This window comes from Coccinella septempunctata, chromosome 2 (assembly GCF_907165205.1).
Source record: "Coccinella septempunctata chromosome 2, icCocSept1.1, whole genome shotgun sequence".
Taxonomy (NCBI): Eukaryota; Metazoa; Arthropoda; class Insecta; order Coleoptera; family Coccinellidae; genus Coccinella; species Coccinella septempunctata.
The window spans coordinates 13,258,964-13,272,607 of record NC_058190.1 but is presented as its reverse complement, the minus strand read 5'-3'; the positions used below and the strand labels follow the sequence as shown (position 1 = coordinate 13,272,607).

The window sequence follows — 13,644 nt, the reverse complement described above, 5'->3', positions numbered from 1 at the left end:
TTCCGTCTTTGAAAATATTTTAATTCTCGAATATTCCGTACGTTCATTCCGACCGGCAGAGTAAATGTAAAAAACCGCTTATCTGTATTTTACGTTGTTTTTCTTACATGCCGCTGAAGATTTCAACGTTTTTCATCTGTTGATATGCGATAAACCGGAGCTGACGACGTTTTTCAGTCTTGTCGTATTCTGGAATTTTCAGATTTTTACCGTGGGAGGGGATATGCCTATAAAAGCAAATTTTCCCCCCGCGACGGTCACTTTTCGACTTTTCGACTGTTACTTCAGTTCTTCGGGTGACTTTTTGAATTTTACTTCAGTGCTTTCCTTTCGCTTGAGTACATTTCGCTTTCTAACGTGGTTTCTAACTTCTATTATAAATTCAGTTGATTTTCCGTAGTACTTTCGCCGTTGAGAATAATCATTTTGTGTTATTTGCATCAGTGCTTAGAGTTAATTTTTTAGTTTTTCTTTTTAAATCCTTTGAGTTTCGAGTGCTTGAAACAAAGGAGGTAGGTCCCCGTCTGTACCGTTCAGTTTCTTTGTTAGACCTACGCCGTTACTTCTTTAACTTTGACACTGCTGTACTGTATCGTTTCCTGTTGTATTTTATCGTTCTTTACCCTGTCCGCGTTCCGCGTCATAAGTGTTAAATCCGAAATCTCTTCTTTTCTGTCAATCATGGTGTGCTATAACCCTTGGGGCAGAGAATAAGAGATACCGCACGTAGTCAGTGAGATCCCGTAGTTGCGTTAAGAATAGACATTTTCTTCGCTGTCAATCATGGTGTGCTACAACCCTTGGGGCAGCGAATAAAAGTCTCGAACAGGTCCGCCCTAGCCCTTGGGGTACTGAAGGGAAAGTTCCGTCAACCCCCCTGTCCGCGTTCCGCGTCATAAGTGTTAAATCCGAAATCTCTTCTTTTCTGTCAATCATGGCGTGCTATAACCCTTGGGGCAGAGAATAAGAGATACCGCACGTAGTCAGTGAAATCCCGTAGTTGCGTTAAAAATAGACATTTTCTTCGCTGTCAATCATGGTGTGCTATAACCCTTGGGGCAGAGAATAAGAGATACCGCACGTAGTCAGTGAAATCCCGTAGTTGCGTTAAAAATAGACATTTTCTTCGCTGTCAATCATGGTGTGCTATAACCCTTGGGGCAGCGAATAAAAGTCTCGAACAGATCCGCTCTTATTGTGTTTCATTCCCGGAGAAATACAACTACACACCGATACCGCATAGCAAGTCCTTAGCATTCGTCAGTTCTGGTTGGCGCATTTTTATTGAACCGTTAATTTTTCACTACACCCGGTATAAATTTCATAAAGTGCTCGTGACCGGATAAGATTTCCCGAATGTATTTTCACTGATAGAATCACTCATATTTTATATCACACATATCTCCCTTGTACATATAATTAGTTTCCGAAGTTGTGAATAAACTTTTACATAGTTCGATTTTGACTTCTTCGTTGTCGCTACTACCCTAGACAACACCGAGCTCTGTCTCTGACTAGCAGCTACCCTGGTAGGTTTGCTATTCTTCCTATTGAAAAGAATAGCTGGCGCTCGAGATTAAGGCTTCTCCGAGAAACGCTCGTTACAAAAATGGCGCAACGAGCAGGGACCGTGCAAAATCCAGTAGGAAACAACAGAGGTGAGAAACATTAACCGGACAGTGAGTGAATTCCCGAAACAGTGAGTAAAACCTAAGAACAGTGAGTAACTATTTCTTGAACCGAGAACTGTGAAAAATAAACTTGATCTGTGTTTTATTACCTGCCACTCTGTATTGAACTGTTATACTGTGAATTGAATTGGACTATATTCTGAAAATTTTCCTATTGTTGAAACCTATTGGAAATAATTTAATTAATTTGTGATTATTCCTTTTGCCGATTACTTTATTGAGTTATTGAAAACTGAACTGTTGTTGCGCCGTTATATCAGTGAAAGTTAATTCCGATTTCTTATTATTCCTGATTTATTGAATTGAACTGTTTTAATTTCGTATTGAAGGTGAGTGAATTTCCGAACATTGAAAATTTATTGTCACAATTGGTAAAATTTAATAGGTTTGATTTACCTATCGGTTTAATAGTGAATCACCTATTACCCTATTGATAACTTGTCTACCTGCTGTCATTTGCTTTTGACCTGTACTGTTGAAACTTACCAATTATTTCTGATTTTTCTGAAAACTGAAATTCGATTATTGCGATTTATTTTCTGGATATTGAACTTGAGAAACTGTTTGGAAGTTAACCTGTGCGTTCTGGTGCGATTCGAATTTCGGGAAATTTTCCGGACTAAACGAAACGACTTGCGAGTGTGTGCGGTATTTCGCGAATATTTTCGAACTTTAGTGGGACTGATTGAAGTTTTTTTCGAGTAACGTTGGACTTGTAAAATTTTTGGTGTGATACATCGGGACTTAGATTATTTTGGTGCGCCGGGATTTGAACTTAGATTTTTTTCCGATACACCGGGACTTAGACTTTATTTTTTTTTTTTTTTTTTGGGGTTACACCGATACCCACTTCGAACTTAAGTGAGTAGGTCAGCTAACTATTAACTCACCGGGTTGGACTTAGAACTTAAACGGATTGTGAAAGACCTACCGAGTGTGAAATATTGGTGCGTTCTGAATCGGACTTAGTTGAAAATAATATGTCGAACATGGATGTGAACCGGTTACTCAGTGATGAACTTACATACGAATTACAACTGAGAGGACAATCGATACCGGGTACTGTGATGACTAAACGGAGTCTACTACGACAAGTACTTCAGTCTAATGAACCTTTACTACCCCCAACATCATTGAATCCCGCCTCCGAGATTGAGATTTGCCAAAATAAACTCACCGATTTGGTGGAATCCCTTCAGAACTTCAATCATGAGAATGCAGCTAACGAATTTTCGCGAATTTACACCCGATTAATACACATACGAGGAAGGCTGGACTTTATTGTTACTGCAGACACAACACAGTTACAACTAGTTGGACAAATGAAGGCAACTACAGCTAAGGCGTTGGAAACACTAGAGGAGCTACGTAAAAAGAGCAATCGTGAACAGCTGCAGACATCTAACCGACATCAGAAGTCTCTCTTGGATGTGGAGGTGCCCAGTTCCCCTGGTGTGTCACCGATCCAACCGGAGAGGATGTCAAGGGTCGAAACATCGCTTATCGACTTGGGAGATGGTGTCGATCCTCCTGTAGCGGTCGATGTCTCACATACTGGAACACCTGTAAGGAATCCAACATTAGAAGAGGTCATGAATTAGACACGACAGACATGTAGAGCATTTCTGCGACAGTTACCAGCGATACCTCTCACACAGTCACAGGACTGTAGAACAACAACACCTGAGGGTCTGACACCGGGTAGATGGATTAATTCTACCCGAAGGGTGTCTTTTCCACACTTACCTGCGCCGTGGATAAGTCCTGACCGACCAATTGTCACTACACCTGCCAGATCAGAACCGGAGTCCCGATCAACAATACCAACTATCCCGGTACACAAATGGAACATTTCCTTTGATGGCACTGGAAGTGTGACCGAATTTCTTGAAGAAGTGGAGAGGCTGGCTGAATCCCGTAAAGTGTCCCTGGAACAAGTTTTTGAATCAGTTTATGAATTACTACGAAAGGATGCGAGGGATTGGTTTATTCCCAGGAGAGGTACTTTCGAGGATTGGGAGGATTTCAGCAACCAACTGAAAGAAGCATTTCTGCCTGTCAACTATGAGGAGAATCTGTTAGAGGAAATAAAAAGACGAACACAAGGTCCTGAGGAAAAGTTGCTTCTGTATGTTACCCGGATGCAGAACTTATTCCAGAAGCTCACCTATACAAAACCATCCGAGGTGGAGCAGATCCGACTCATCCGACAAAGGTTGATTCCGCCCTTACAACAGGCCTTGGCCTTTCAGGAGACCAAGACGTATGATGAACTTCTCCGTAAGGGAAAAGTTTTTGAACTCGTCCAATGGCAGATGAACCAGTACACCCGGCCACCCTCAAAACCAGGTTTCGTGGAGGAACCTCACCTAACGTACACTCCCCGCCAACTGAACCGATATCAGGCGAGTTTTTCTGTGGATACCGGAGAGCAGGTACAAACAACTGATCATAGGAAAACAGTCCCGCCGACACCAGCCGGCCAGACACGACTTTCTCCGCCGGGGGAGGGCCGTCCAAGGCCACTCAGATCCAGAGAATCAATAGTCCAGCAACAGGAATCACACCGTCCAATTTCTGGAGACAGGTCCGAAGGTAGATCCGGAAATTCAACACCACCACCCTGTCGTCGAGCCGAAAATAGCCACGCTGACCGGACCCAATCATCATCAGGGAGGAGAGTGTCCTTCCAGACGCAGTGTTTCCGATGTGGTGGATATGGCCACATGCGTCGAGAATGTCGCAGGCCACCGAAAATTTTCTGTTCTCGATGCCAGAGGGAGAACATTCTCTCACGAGATTGTCCCTGCCGTCCGGAAAACTAGACGGAGGTATGGAGAAGGAGTCGACCATATCTCCCAACACACTGACTCCCATAACATCGACCGCCTGGAATGATAACCGACCGCTTGTCGAAGTTAAGATAGCCGGAAAGCACTACAAAGCATTAATTGACACTGGAGCCACGAAGAGTTTCGTAAGTCGGAAGGTGGCAAGACAATGTGAAAGCAAGGGAATCACCGGACAACATGTTGAGAATGGTTTCGTGGTGGTTGCAAATGGTCAACCCACGACAACACCCAAACTCTACACTACCGCCGTTCACCTGGCTGATTATTCCTTGACCGACGTAAAATTTTTGTTGGTGCCTGATTTACCAGTTGACCTCATTCTAGGAATGGACGTATTGGGAAGGTTCAATTTTTCCATTAACCTCAGTACCGCGGACTGTTACCTGGAAGGTCGACTGATTGCCAAGCCAACACCGAAAATTCAAGAAACTGTTGAGGTGCAGGACCGGAGAAAATACCTGAATACACCTACGGACAGCCCGTCACCTAAATCGTTACCGTCCGTAGATTCCGTATACCTGGCTGAAATAGAAACAACCCAGTGCAAATGGTACAACAAGAAGTTACAGGAGGTGGGAAAAGACCCAGCAAATTTTCCTGACTACGCCGTTGGAAATGGAAAACTGTTACGACATTTCTGGGACTCATCCGACTTCACAGAAGAAGGAACCGGCCAACCCTGGAAACTCTGTGTACCGACCGAACAGCGAACCGAAGTACTGAAGGAAAACCACGACTCAGAGCTAGCAGGTCACATGGGGATTGCTAAGACGATTGCACGGATAGCCAGAAATTATTACTGGCCAGGGATGTTTAGAGACATTGCGAAATACGTGAGGAACTGCACATCGTGCCAAAAGTACAAAGTTTCGCAACAGAAAACCCCTGGTAAGATGCAACCACACCGAATGGCGGATGCGCCGTTCCAAGAAGTATCCACAGACATTGTTGGACCATTGCCACGGTCAAAAAAGGGAAACTCCTACATCGTGGTAATGCAAGACCGGTTCACAAAGTGGGTAGAGTGTCGTCCGTTGCGGAAGGCCACCGCCAAAACTGTTTATTCGGCCCTCTACGAACAAGTCATCCTGAAATACGGTTGCCCAAAACTAGTAATATCCGACAATGGAGTACAATTCGACAGCAGGCTATTCAAGAACAGTCTCCGAGAGCTGAACATCGCTCACCGTTTCACACCACCGTATACTCCTCAGTGCAATCCTGTAGAAAGAGCTAACCGTACCCTAAAGACCATGATAGCACAGTTTTGTGAAGCCGATCAACGAACCTGAGATGAAAAGATAGGAGAATTAACGTTTGCCATCAACACCGCTAAACAGGAGTCTACTGGATTCACACCGGCATTTTTGAATTATGGAAGGGAACAAATCCCGAGGGCGATTTATTCGACAAACCCCCACAATAATGAAATGAACGGAGAATCCAACCGTACAGGAGAAGAAAATAGAGACATGACTTACCGTACTCAACAGATCAAACATCTCCAGGAGGCTTATGAGTTCGTCCGTACTAAACTGTACCGTGCTTTCCAACAACAGGCTCACCACTACAATCTTCGACGAAGAGAAATCCGATACTATGTGGGAGATAAAGTTCTACGCCGGGACCGTCCTTTATCCTCTGCCGTTGACAGTTTCGCCGCCAAGTTGGCTCCGAAGTTTTCCGGACCGTTTACCGTCGTTAAAGTTGTTTCACCTGTCGTCTATGACCTGAAAGATACAGAGGGTAGAAAAATCACTAATATACATATTAAAGATTTAAAACCATTTCATGCATAACATATATTATTGTCATGATCCGTTAACCGCTCTATAGAAATAACCTCTGAAAGGAGGAAATCCGTAATTTTTTTTTTTGTTACCGAATATATATTATTTTTCCGTTACCGAATATACATATGTATATAATCTTTCCGTTACCGATTGTATTATTATTTTCCGTTTACCTGTTGATCCGAATAACTGCTAGGTACACTGACTAGAAACTGTCCTTGTCATTCTCATCACTGTCATAGAGAGGCTGCCGTACAGTGTGATATCACCAGTGCATTCGGACAATCTGTCACCAAGAATCAGCAGGTAAAACCAGTAGAGAATTAGCCCTCCGTGCCTGTCCAAGAAACCAAGGCCACCTGCAAGGAGAAATCTCGTTAATAGGATGCCCGTTACTAAACATAGTTATAACCGATTACACCGTAACAATTCCGTTCAAATTCCGTACAGGCACCACCGTTGACCAAAATACTGTATCTACAGATTTTCATCCGTTCAGCATGCAATTATAAATCAAACCTGTTGAAACTGTCCGAAAAATATGTTACTTATGTAAGGAATACCAATAAAGGATACTGTTTCACATTACAACTGAGTATATCCGTCTATTAATCCAATAGATCTAACCAATTTCTGTCCTGAACCGAATCGAAATTATTGTACCGTCAATTTAACACTGTTTACCTGAAGAAAACACCGTCTACCTGAAAATAGAAAGCAGAGGAAAACCGCTCCAGGAAGAAAAGTGGACCACGAGGAACGATGAAGATCGGAGAGTTATTGTTAGAAATTACCCACCTGCAAGTCTCATGCCGGATCCGAGGGTCTCAGCGTCCGTACAGCCGGGTCACACCAGCCCATTGAGCCCCCACGTCGAGCTGTTGGAGGCTTTCCACCTGTTGCAGCTCCCACGATTCCTGGGTAACCTACAAAACCACGATGGAATTCAAACACCCGCCAAACACAGTTAAATTAGGTACTCACCGGAGGGATGAAGCATGGCACGTTTCCGACCATCGATGAAGATGAATTTCCACATGGAGAAAGAAGATTTTCCACTATAATAATTGAACATCCACGCACGGAACGCTGAACAAAATTCTTTGACAAGATGGCGGAGACCTGCGCCGAAATGACTGACGCTGACGTTTCTGCGTGCGCATTGGAACTACCATTGCCAACCATAGAGAAGATAAGTACTATCGAATACAACTATTGTAAACTGGTCACGAGTATAGTTTGTCTATGGTATATAGGTGGCGCGCGCGAAAGTAAGGTACTAGGGGTAGATAGAGTCGTGAAATTAAGCTCACTATTTCATCGTAAGTTAATTTCTTCCGAGATGGAGGGGGTGTAATGAACCCCAGTTTTCTGAGGAAAATTGGAGTTCATCTTAGTGCATTTTTTCGTTTTTAAATTTCCGTCTTTGAAAATATTTTAATTCTCGAATATTCCGTACGTTCATTCCGACCGGCAGAGTAAATGTAAAAAACCGCTTATCTGTATTTTACGTTGTTTTTCTTACATGCCGCTGAAGATTTCAACGTTTTTCATCTGTTGATATGCGATAAACCGGAGCTGACGACGTTTTTCAGTCTTGTCGTATTCTGGAATTTTCAGATTTTTACCGTGGGAGGGGATATGCCTATAAAAGCAAATTTTCCCCCCGCGACGGTCACTTTTCGACTTTTCGACTGTTACTTCAGTTCTTCGGGTGACTTTTTGAATTTTACTTCAGTGCTTTCCTTTCGCTTGAGTACATTTCGCTTTCTAACGTGGTTTCTAACTTCTATTATAAATTCAGTTGATTTTCCGTAGTACTTTCGCCGTTGAGAATAATCATTTTGTGTTATTTGCATCAGTGCTTAGAGTTAATTTTTTAGTTTTTCTTTTTAAATCCTTTGAGTTTCGAGTGCTTGAAACAAAGGAGGTAGGTCCCCGTCTGTACCGTTCAGTTTCTTTGTTAGACCTACGCCGTTACTTCTTTAACTTTGACACTGCTGTACTGTATCGTTTCCTGTTGTATTTTATCGTTCTTTACCCTGTCCGCGTTCCGCGTCATAAGTGTTAAATCCGAAATCTCTTCTTTTCTGTCAATCATGGTGTGCTATAACCCTTGGGGCAGAGAATAAGAGATACCGCACGTAGTCAGTGAGATCCCGTAGTTGCGTTAAGAATAGACATTTTCTTCGCTGTCAATCATGGTGTGCTACAACCCTTGGGGCAGCGAATAAAAGTCTCGAACAGGTCCGCCCTAGCCCTTGGGGTACTGAAGGGAAAGTTCCGTCAACCCCCCTGTCCGCGTTCCGCGTCATAAGTGTTAAATCCGAAATCTCTTCTTTTCTGTCAATCATGGCGTGCTATAACCCTTGGGGCAGAGAATAAGAGATACCGCACGTAGTCAGTGAAATCCCGTAGTTGCGTTAAAAATAGACATTTTCTTCGCTGTCAATCATGGTGTGCTATAACCCTTGGGGCAGAGAATAAGAGATACCGCACGTAGTCAGTGAAATCCCGTAGTTGCGTTAAAAATAGACATTTTCTTCGCTGTCAATCATGGTGTGCTATAACCCTTGGGGCAGCGAATAAAAGTCTCGAACAGATCCGCTCTTATTGTGTTTCATTCCCGGAGAAATACAACTACACACCGATACCGTATAGCAAGTCCTTAGCATTCGTCAGTTCTGGTTGGCGCATTTTTATTGAACCGTTAATTTTTCACTACACCCGGTATAAATTTCATAAAGTGCTCGTGACCGGATAAGATTTCCCGAATGTATTTTCACTGATAGAATCACTCATATTTTATATCACACATATCTCCCTTGTACATATAATTAGTTTCCGAAGTTGTGAATAAACTTTTACATAGTTCGATTTTGACTTCTTCGTTGTCGCTACTACCCTAGACAACACCGAGCTCTGTCTCTGACTAGCAGCTACCCTGGTAGGTTTGCTATTCTTCCTATTGAAAAGAATAGCTGGCGCTCGAGATTAAGGCTTCTCCGAGAAACGCACGTTACAACACCTTAGAAAACTATTTACTGACTGCATAAATGGTGCACAGGTACCAAGTGAATGGAAGACCTCTATTATGTCAGCTATCCACAAGAAGGGCAGCAAGGATCTTTGCGAGAATTACAGAGGAATTGCTGTCAGCAGAATGTATGGTAAACTCCTGAGGAATAAAATAGATCAAGAATACCAAGACTATGAGGCAGAAGAACAAGCTGGCTTCAGAGTAGGACGATCCACAGTTGACCATTTATATTGCATAACGCAAGTTATTGAGAAGAAGACAGCAACCAACCAAGAAGTGCATTTACTTTATGTGGACCTACAGAAGGCATTCGATAGTGTCCCTCACAGTAAGCTATGGCCAACATTCAAGTTCAAAATTTATACATGGACGCAAGGACAAGGATCAAAGTGGGAAACAAAATTTCTCAGGGATTTACTCCTACCAAGGGACTGAAACAGGGGTGCTGCCTGTCGCCGACGCTTTTTAGAATATACTTAGAGCAAGCTCTCAAAATGTGGAAGAAAAAATGTAGTGGCATGGGAATCCCTCTTAATGATGAAACAACATTATACACGCTCTGCTTTGCAGACGATCAAATCCTGATAGCACAAGATCAAGACGACCTGAACTATATGACGAGAAAATTAGTAGAGGAATACAAGAAATGGGGCCTCGAAGTGAATGTTAAAAAGACGGAATATATGTGTATTGGAGGGACACCACAGAACATCACATTAGAGGATGGAACACAAATTTCTCATTGCACCGAATATAGATACCTTGGTATGAAGCTGACGCATGATGGGATACTGGACGCTTCTATAAAGGACAGAAATGTTCAAGGGAGAAAGGCGATATCCTTGATGAATGGCATCCTGTGGGATCAATCAATATCCAAAAGCAACAAACATCGCATATACAATACCATACTAAAGAGCATAGTGACTTATGGAAGCGAGGTCTGGCAAATGAAACAAAGATCTGAAAATATGTTGCTGGCAACAGAAATGGATTTCTGGCGACGATCTGCGGGCATATCTAGAAGGGATCGTGTGCGAAATGAAAGAGTTCGAGAGATAATGGGATCAAAACATACCATAACTGATGACATAAAGACGAAGCAATTGATATGGTATGGCCACGTACAGAGGATGCCTGATAACAGATTACCCAAACAGATTTTAACATGGACGCCACGAGGCAGAAGGAGAATAGGTCGACCGAGGAAGAGCTGGAGAGGGGGGATCGAAAAGGAAATGGAGAAAAGAGAGCTCCCCGAAAACCTATGGTTGAATAGAGAGGAATGGCGGTTAGGAGTCGGAAAGCGTCAGAGAACACTCTAAAACCGATATATATATTTCGAAACGCCCTTTGAAACGGTAATAACTGACCATCCTAGTGCAATAAGTTTCGTAAATCGTTTGGACAAAAAGTCATCCACGTGGTTTACTGATGGATCAAAATCAGAGAGGGGCACCGGCATTGGCTTATATGGACCTAAACTGAGGATCTATAAAGCTCTGGGAAGTGAACCCTCTATTTTACAGACCGAGACATTGTCTGTTTACGTATGCGCTCAGGAATGAACTTCAAAGGGGCTCATATCTAAATCACCACGGACAGCCAGGCCACGCTGAGGTCCCTGGAATCACAGTGCCAGAGTTATCTGCTGACATGGTAGTGCCGTAATACCATAAAGCAACTGACCAGGTATAACGAAGTGACTCTACTTTGGGTACCAGAGCATTGTGATGCTGAGGGAAATGAGAAGGCCGATGAACTTGCAAAAAGGGCATCAAGGTTAACACCTGCTGGACCTTAGCCTTTCTGTGGGCTTCATCATATACCAATATGGGACAGCGGTCTAATAATGGGTGTTGAATAACAGAATAACCCACTAGAAAAACACTCCTGGACTTACTCAGTCAAAGAAATTCGTGAGGAATGATATTGATCGGGTTAGCAGTCAGTATTAGGTGTTTACTTTCTCTTTATTGTTTAGGCCTAGCTTTCGGAAAACCTCGTTTCCATCTTCAGGGCCACTAAAATGTATATGGTAATAAAAACAAGAAACATACAATATGACAACAGAGACTTACATCAATGCGGGGAGAAATCTCAAGACGCGATTAAGGGAGCACGTCAGGGACTGTGAGATGGCTAAGCTGACCACTGGCCTATCCAAACACTGTTATGAGATGAACCACACGATGAACTTCGGTGATGCCAAGATATTGAAGTCTGAATCTAATAGACACAAACGAGAATTCCTGGAAGCTGTCGAGATAATGAGCCGAGACAACAACCTCAACATTAACACCGACTTTAACGGCATTAACTCCATCTACTGCAACATCGTTAATCTGATCAATAAGCCGCCCACCTTTTCTTCTCCCTACACAGAACACCCACTGCCCCATGACTCGTGACGCCACTGTCCGGGTCTGTCATTTCCCTTTCTGTCTTTTCCCTTTCTGCTTGTCTTTGCCTTTCCTTGTTTTTTGACATCATATTTCTATGGTAATGTATAACCTCGCTTAGCTATTTGTCTATGTTCCGGGTTTTATCTATTGTTTTGATTATTTGTAACACGGTTTCTCTTCGTGTGTATTCATTTTGTGACAATTTATGTGTTTCGAGCTTACATAGGACTGAGTACCAATGCATTTATTACGACAGATATTTTTCTTCTCGCATATCATTCCTCATTACAATCCATCAGTCGATATTGCACACACTGAAAATCACCAAAGAAATTCGTGTTGATTTCACCGACGTACAACAGAAAACTGCTGAAGCTGTCACGAGCTGAGCTTCAGGTGATGGTGGGACTTCTGACAGGGCAATACAAATATCATTTGTACCGTATGGGAAAGTCAGCAGATGAGATTTGTAGGCTCTGTGAATCAGAAGCAGAAACAGCTGAACACAAGGTATGCAAATGTCCCGAGCTGGCGAACCTAACAATCACTCATATGGGGAAACCGGTCCTGGATACTCACGAGGTGACGGCTTAGGCCGGTTTTATCAATATCGCATTGACTTGGATTTCCATGAATGAGTAGGGCAGAGAACAAAAGATCTACATGGTCGCAGTTCCCGAAAAGCTAATCGAGCCACAACGATTATAGTTAAAATAATAATAATAATAATAGGTAGGTTTTGCCAGGAGACAGTTATGAACGATATATTTTTTTCTAATTTTGACATATGAAGTGACAACTTATGGCGTTTTGAAACGTTTTAATTTTCGCAACTGATGATGAAGAGATACTTGCTTCCATAGAAACGAATGACAAATATTACTATTTGGGGATTTCCCCTTCCTTCATCTGAAAACGCTATATGACCTAACGATTGAACCTATTCATTTGAATATTTATAACTTTCGTTATTCTATCGAACAATTTTCAGGCTCACGCCAACTCTTGCTGTCGTTATTGGTTTACATGCCACATTGATGAAATTTGCACCCAGAGGACCATTCTGGGATCATATCGTGGGCGAAGACTATAGAAATTGCAGGAGCAATGGATGGACGAATTTACTTTATATAAATAATTATGTAAACCCAAAAAATATGGTGAGTATTCAATGACCACCTATCTTGAAAAGTTCGTCGTCAATTAGGCTTCGCAATTTTTAGGTTTGATATCTGTGCCCAAACGTAGGTAGCACTTAGTTTGTACCACCTCATTATTCGCAGAGTGACATGTTAATATTTCAATGACATTGACATAGGCATAGAGAAATAAACTGAGCAATATCCAATATCAGCATGAAATTGGCTATTCCATAAAAAAAAAATCTGACCGTCAGGCCAATACATGTCTCTTTTTTGTGGACATAGACTTGAATGTGGACCAATCAAAATTCTAGAAAAGGACAAAGGATAATTAGTTAATGTTCAGTTTCTCCCTGTCACAAGTTGTTATTCAGATATTGCATAACTAGTCTAAATCGGCGAGAAGCTGTACTATCATGCTGGAAGTGAATTTCCCCTGATATTCAATTCGTCAAAATTTTTTGCGTTTCAAAGCGAATTCACTCACTTATTATGGCGTATATAGGGGGGGGGCCAGGGGGCCCGGGCCCCCCCCGAAATGAATAAAGAAAACTGAACTACTATAATAAATTAAACAGGCTCGAGAAGCATGGCTACGGCGTCTGATGTGAATATACAACAACTGTTTGTTCGCGTGACGATTTCTAAACTGGTTGGGAACCTATACGCAGGCTCAGATCTTAAAATTCGGAACATGCGTACCAGTTACAAATCTCCGAAG

General features: G+C 42.5%; 1 protein-coding gene across 1 annotated transcript in view; it reads left to right on the top strand.

The window, feature by feature from the left end:
* The window catches only part of LOC123307000 (nose resistant to fluoxetine protein 6-like), a 148,758-nt gene that overhangs the window by 85,705 nt on the left and 49,409 nt on the right, over positions 1-13,644 (top strand). The window contains exon 4 of the mRNA XM_044889201.1: positions 12,773-12,941. Within this exon, the coding sequence (XP_044745136.1) occupies positions 12,773-12,941 (169 nt within the window). The remainder of the gene's footprint in view (positions 1-12,772; positions 12,942-13,644) is intronic.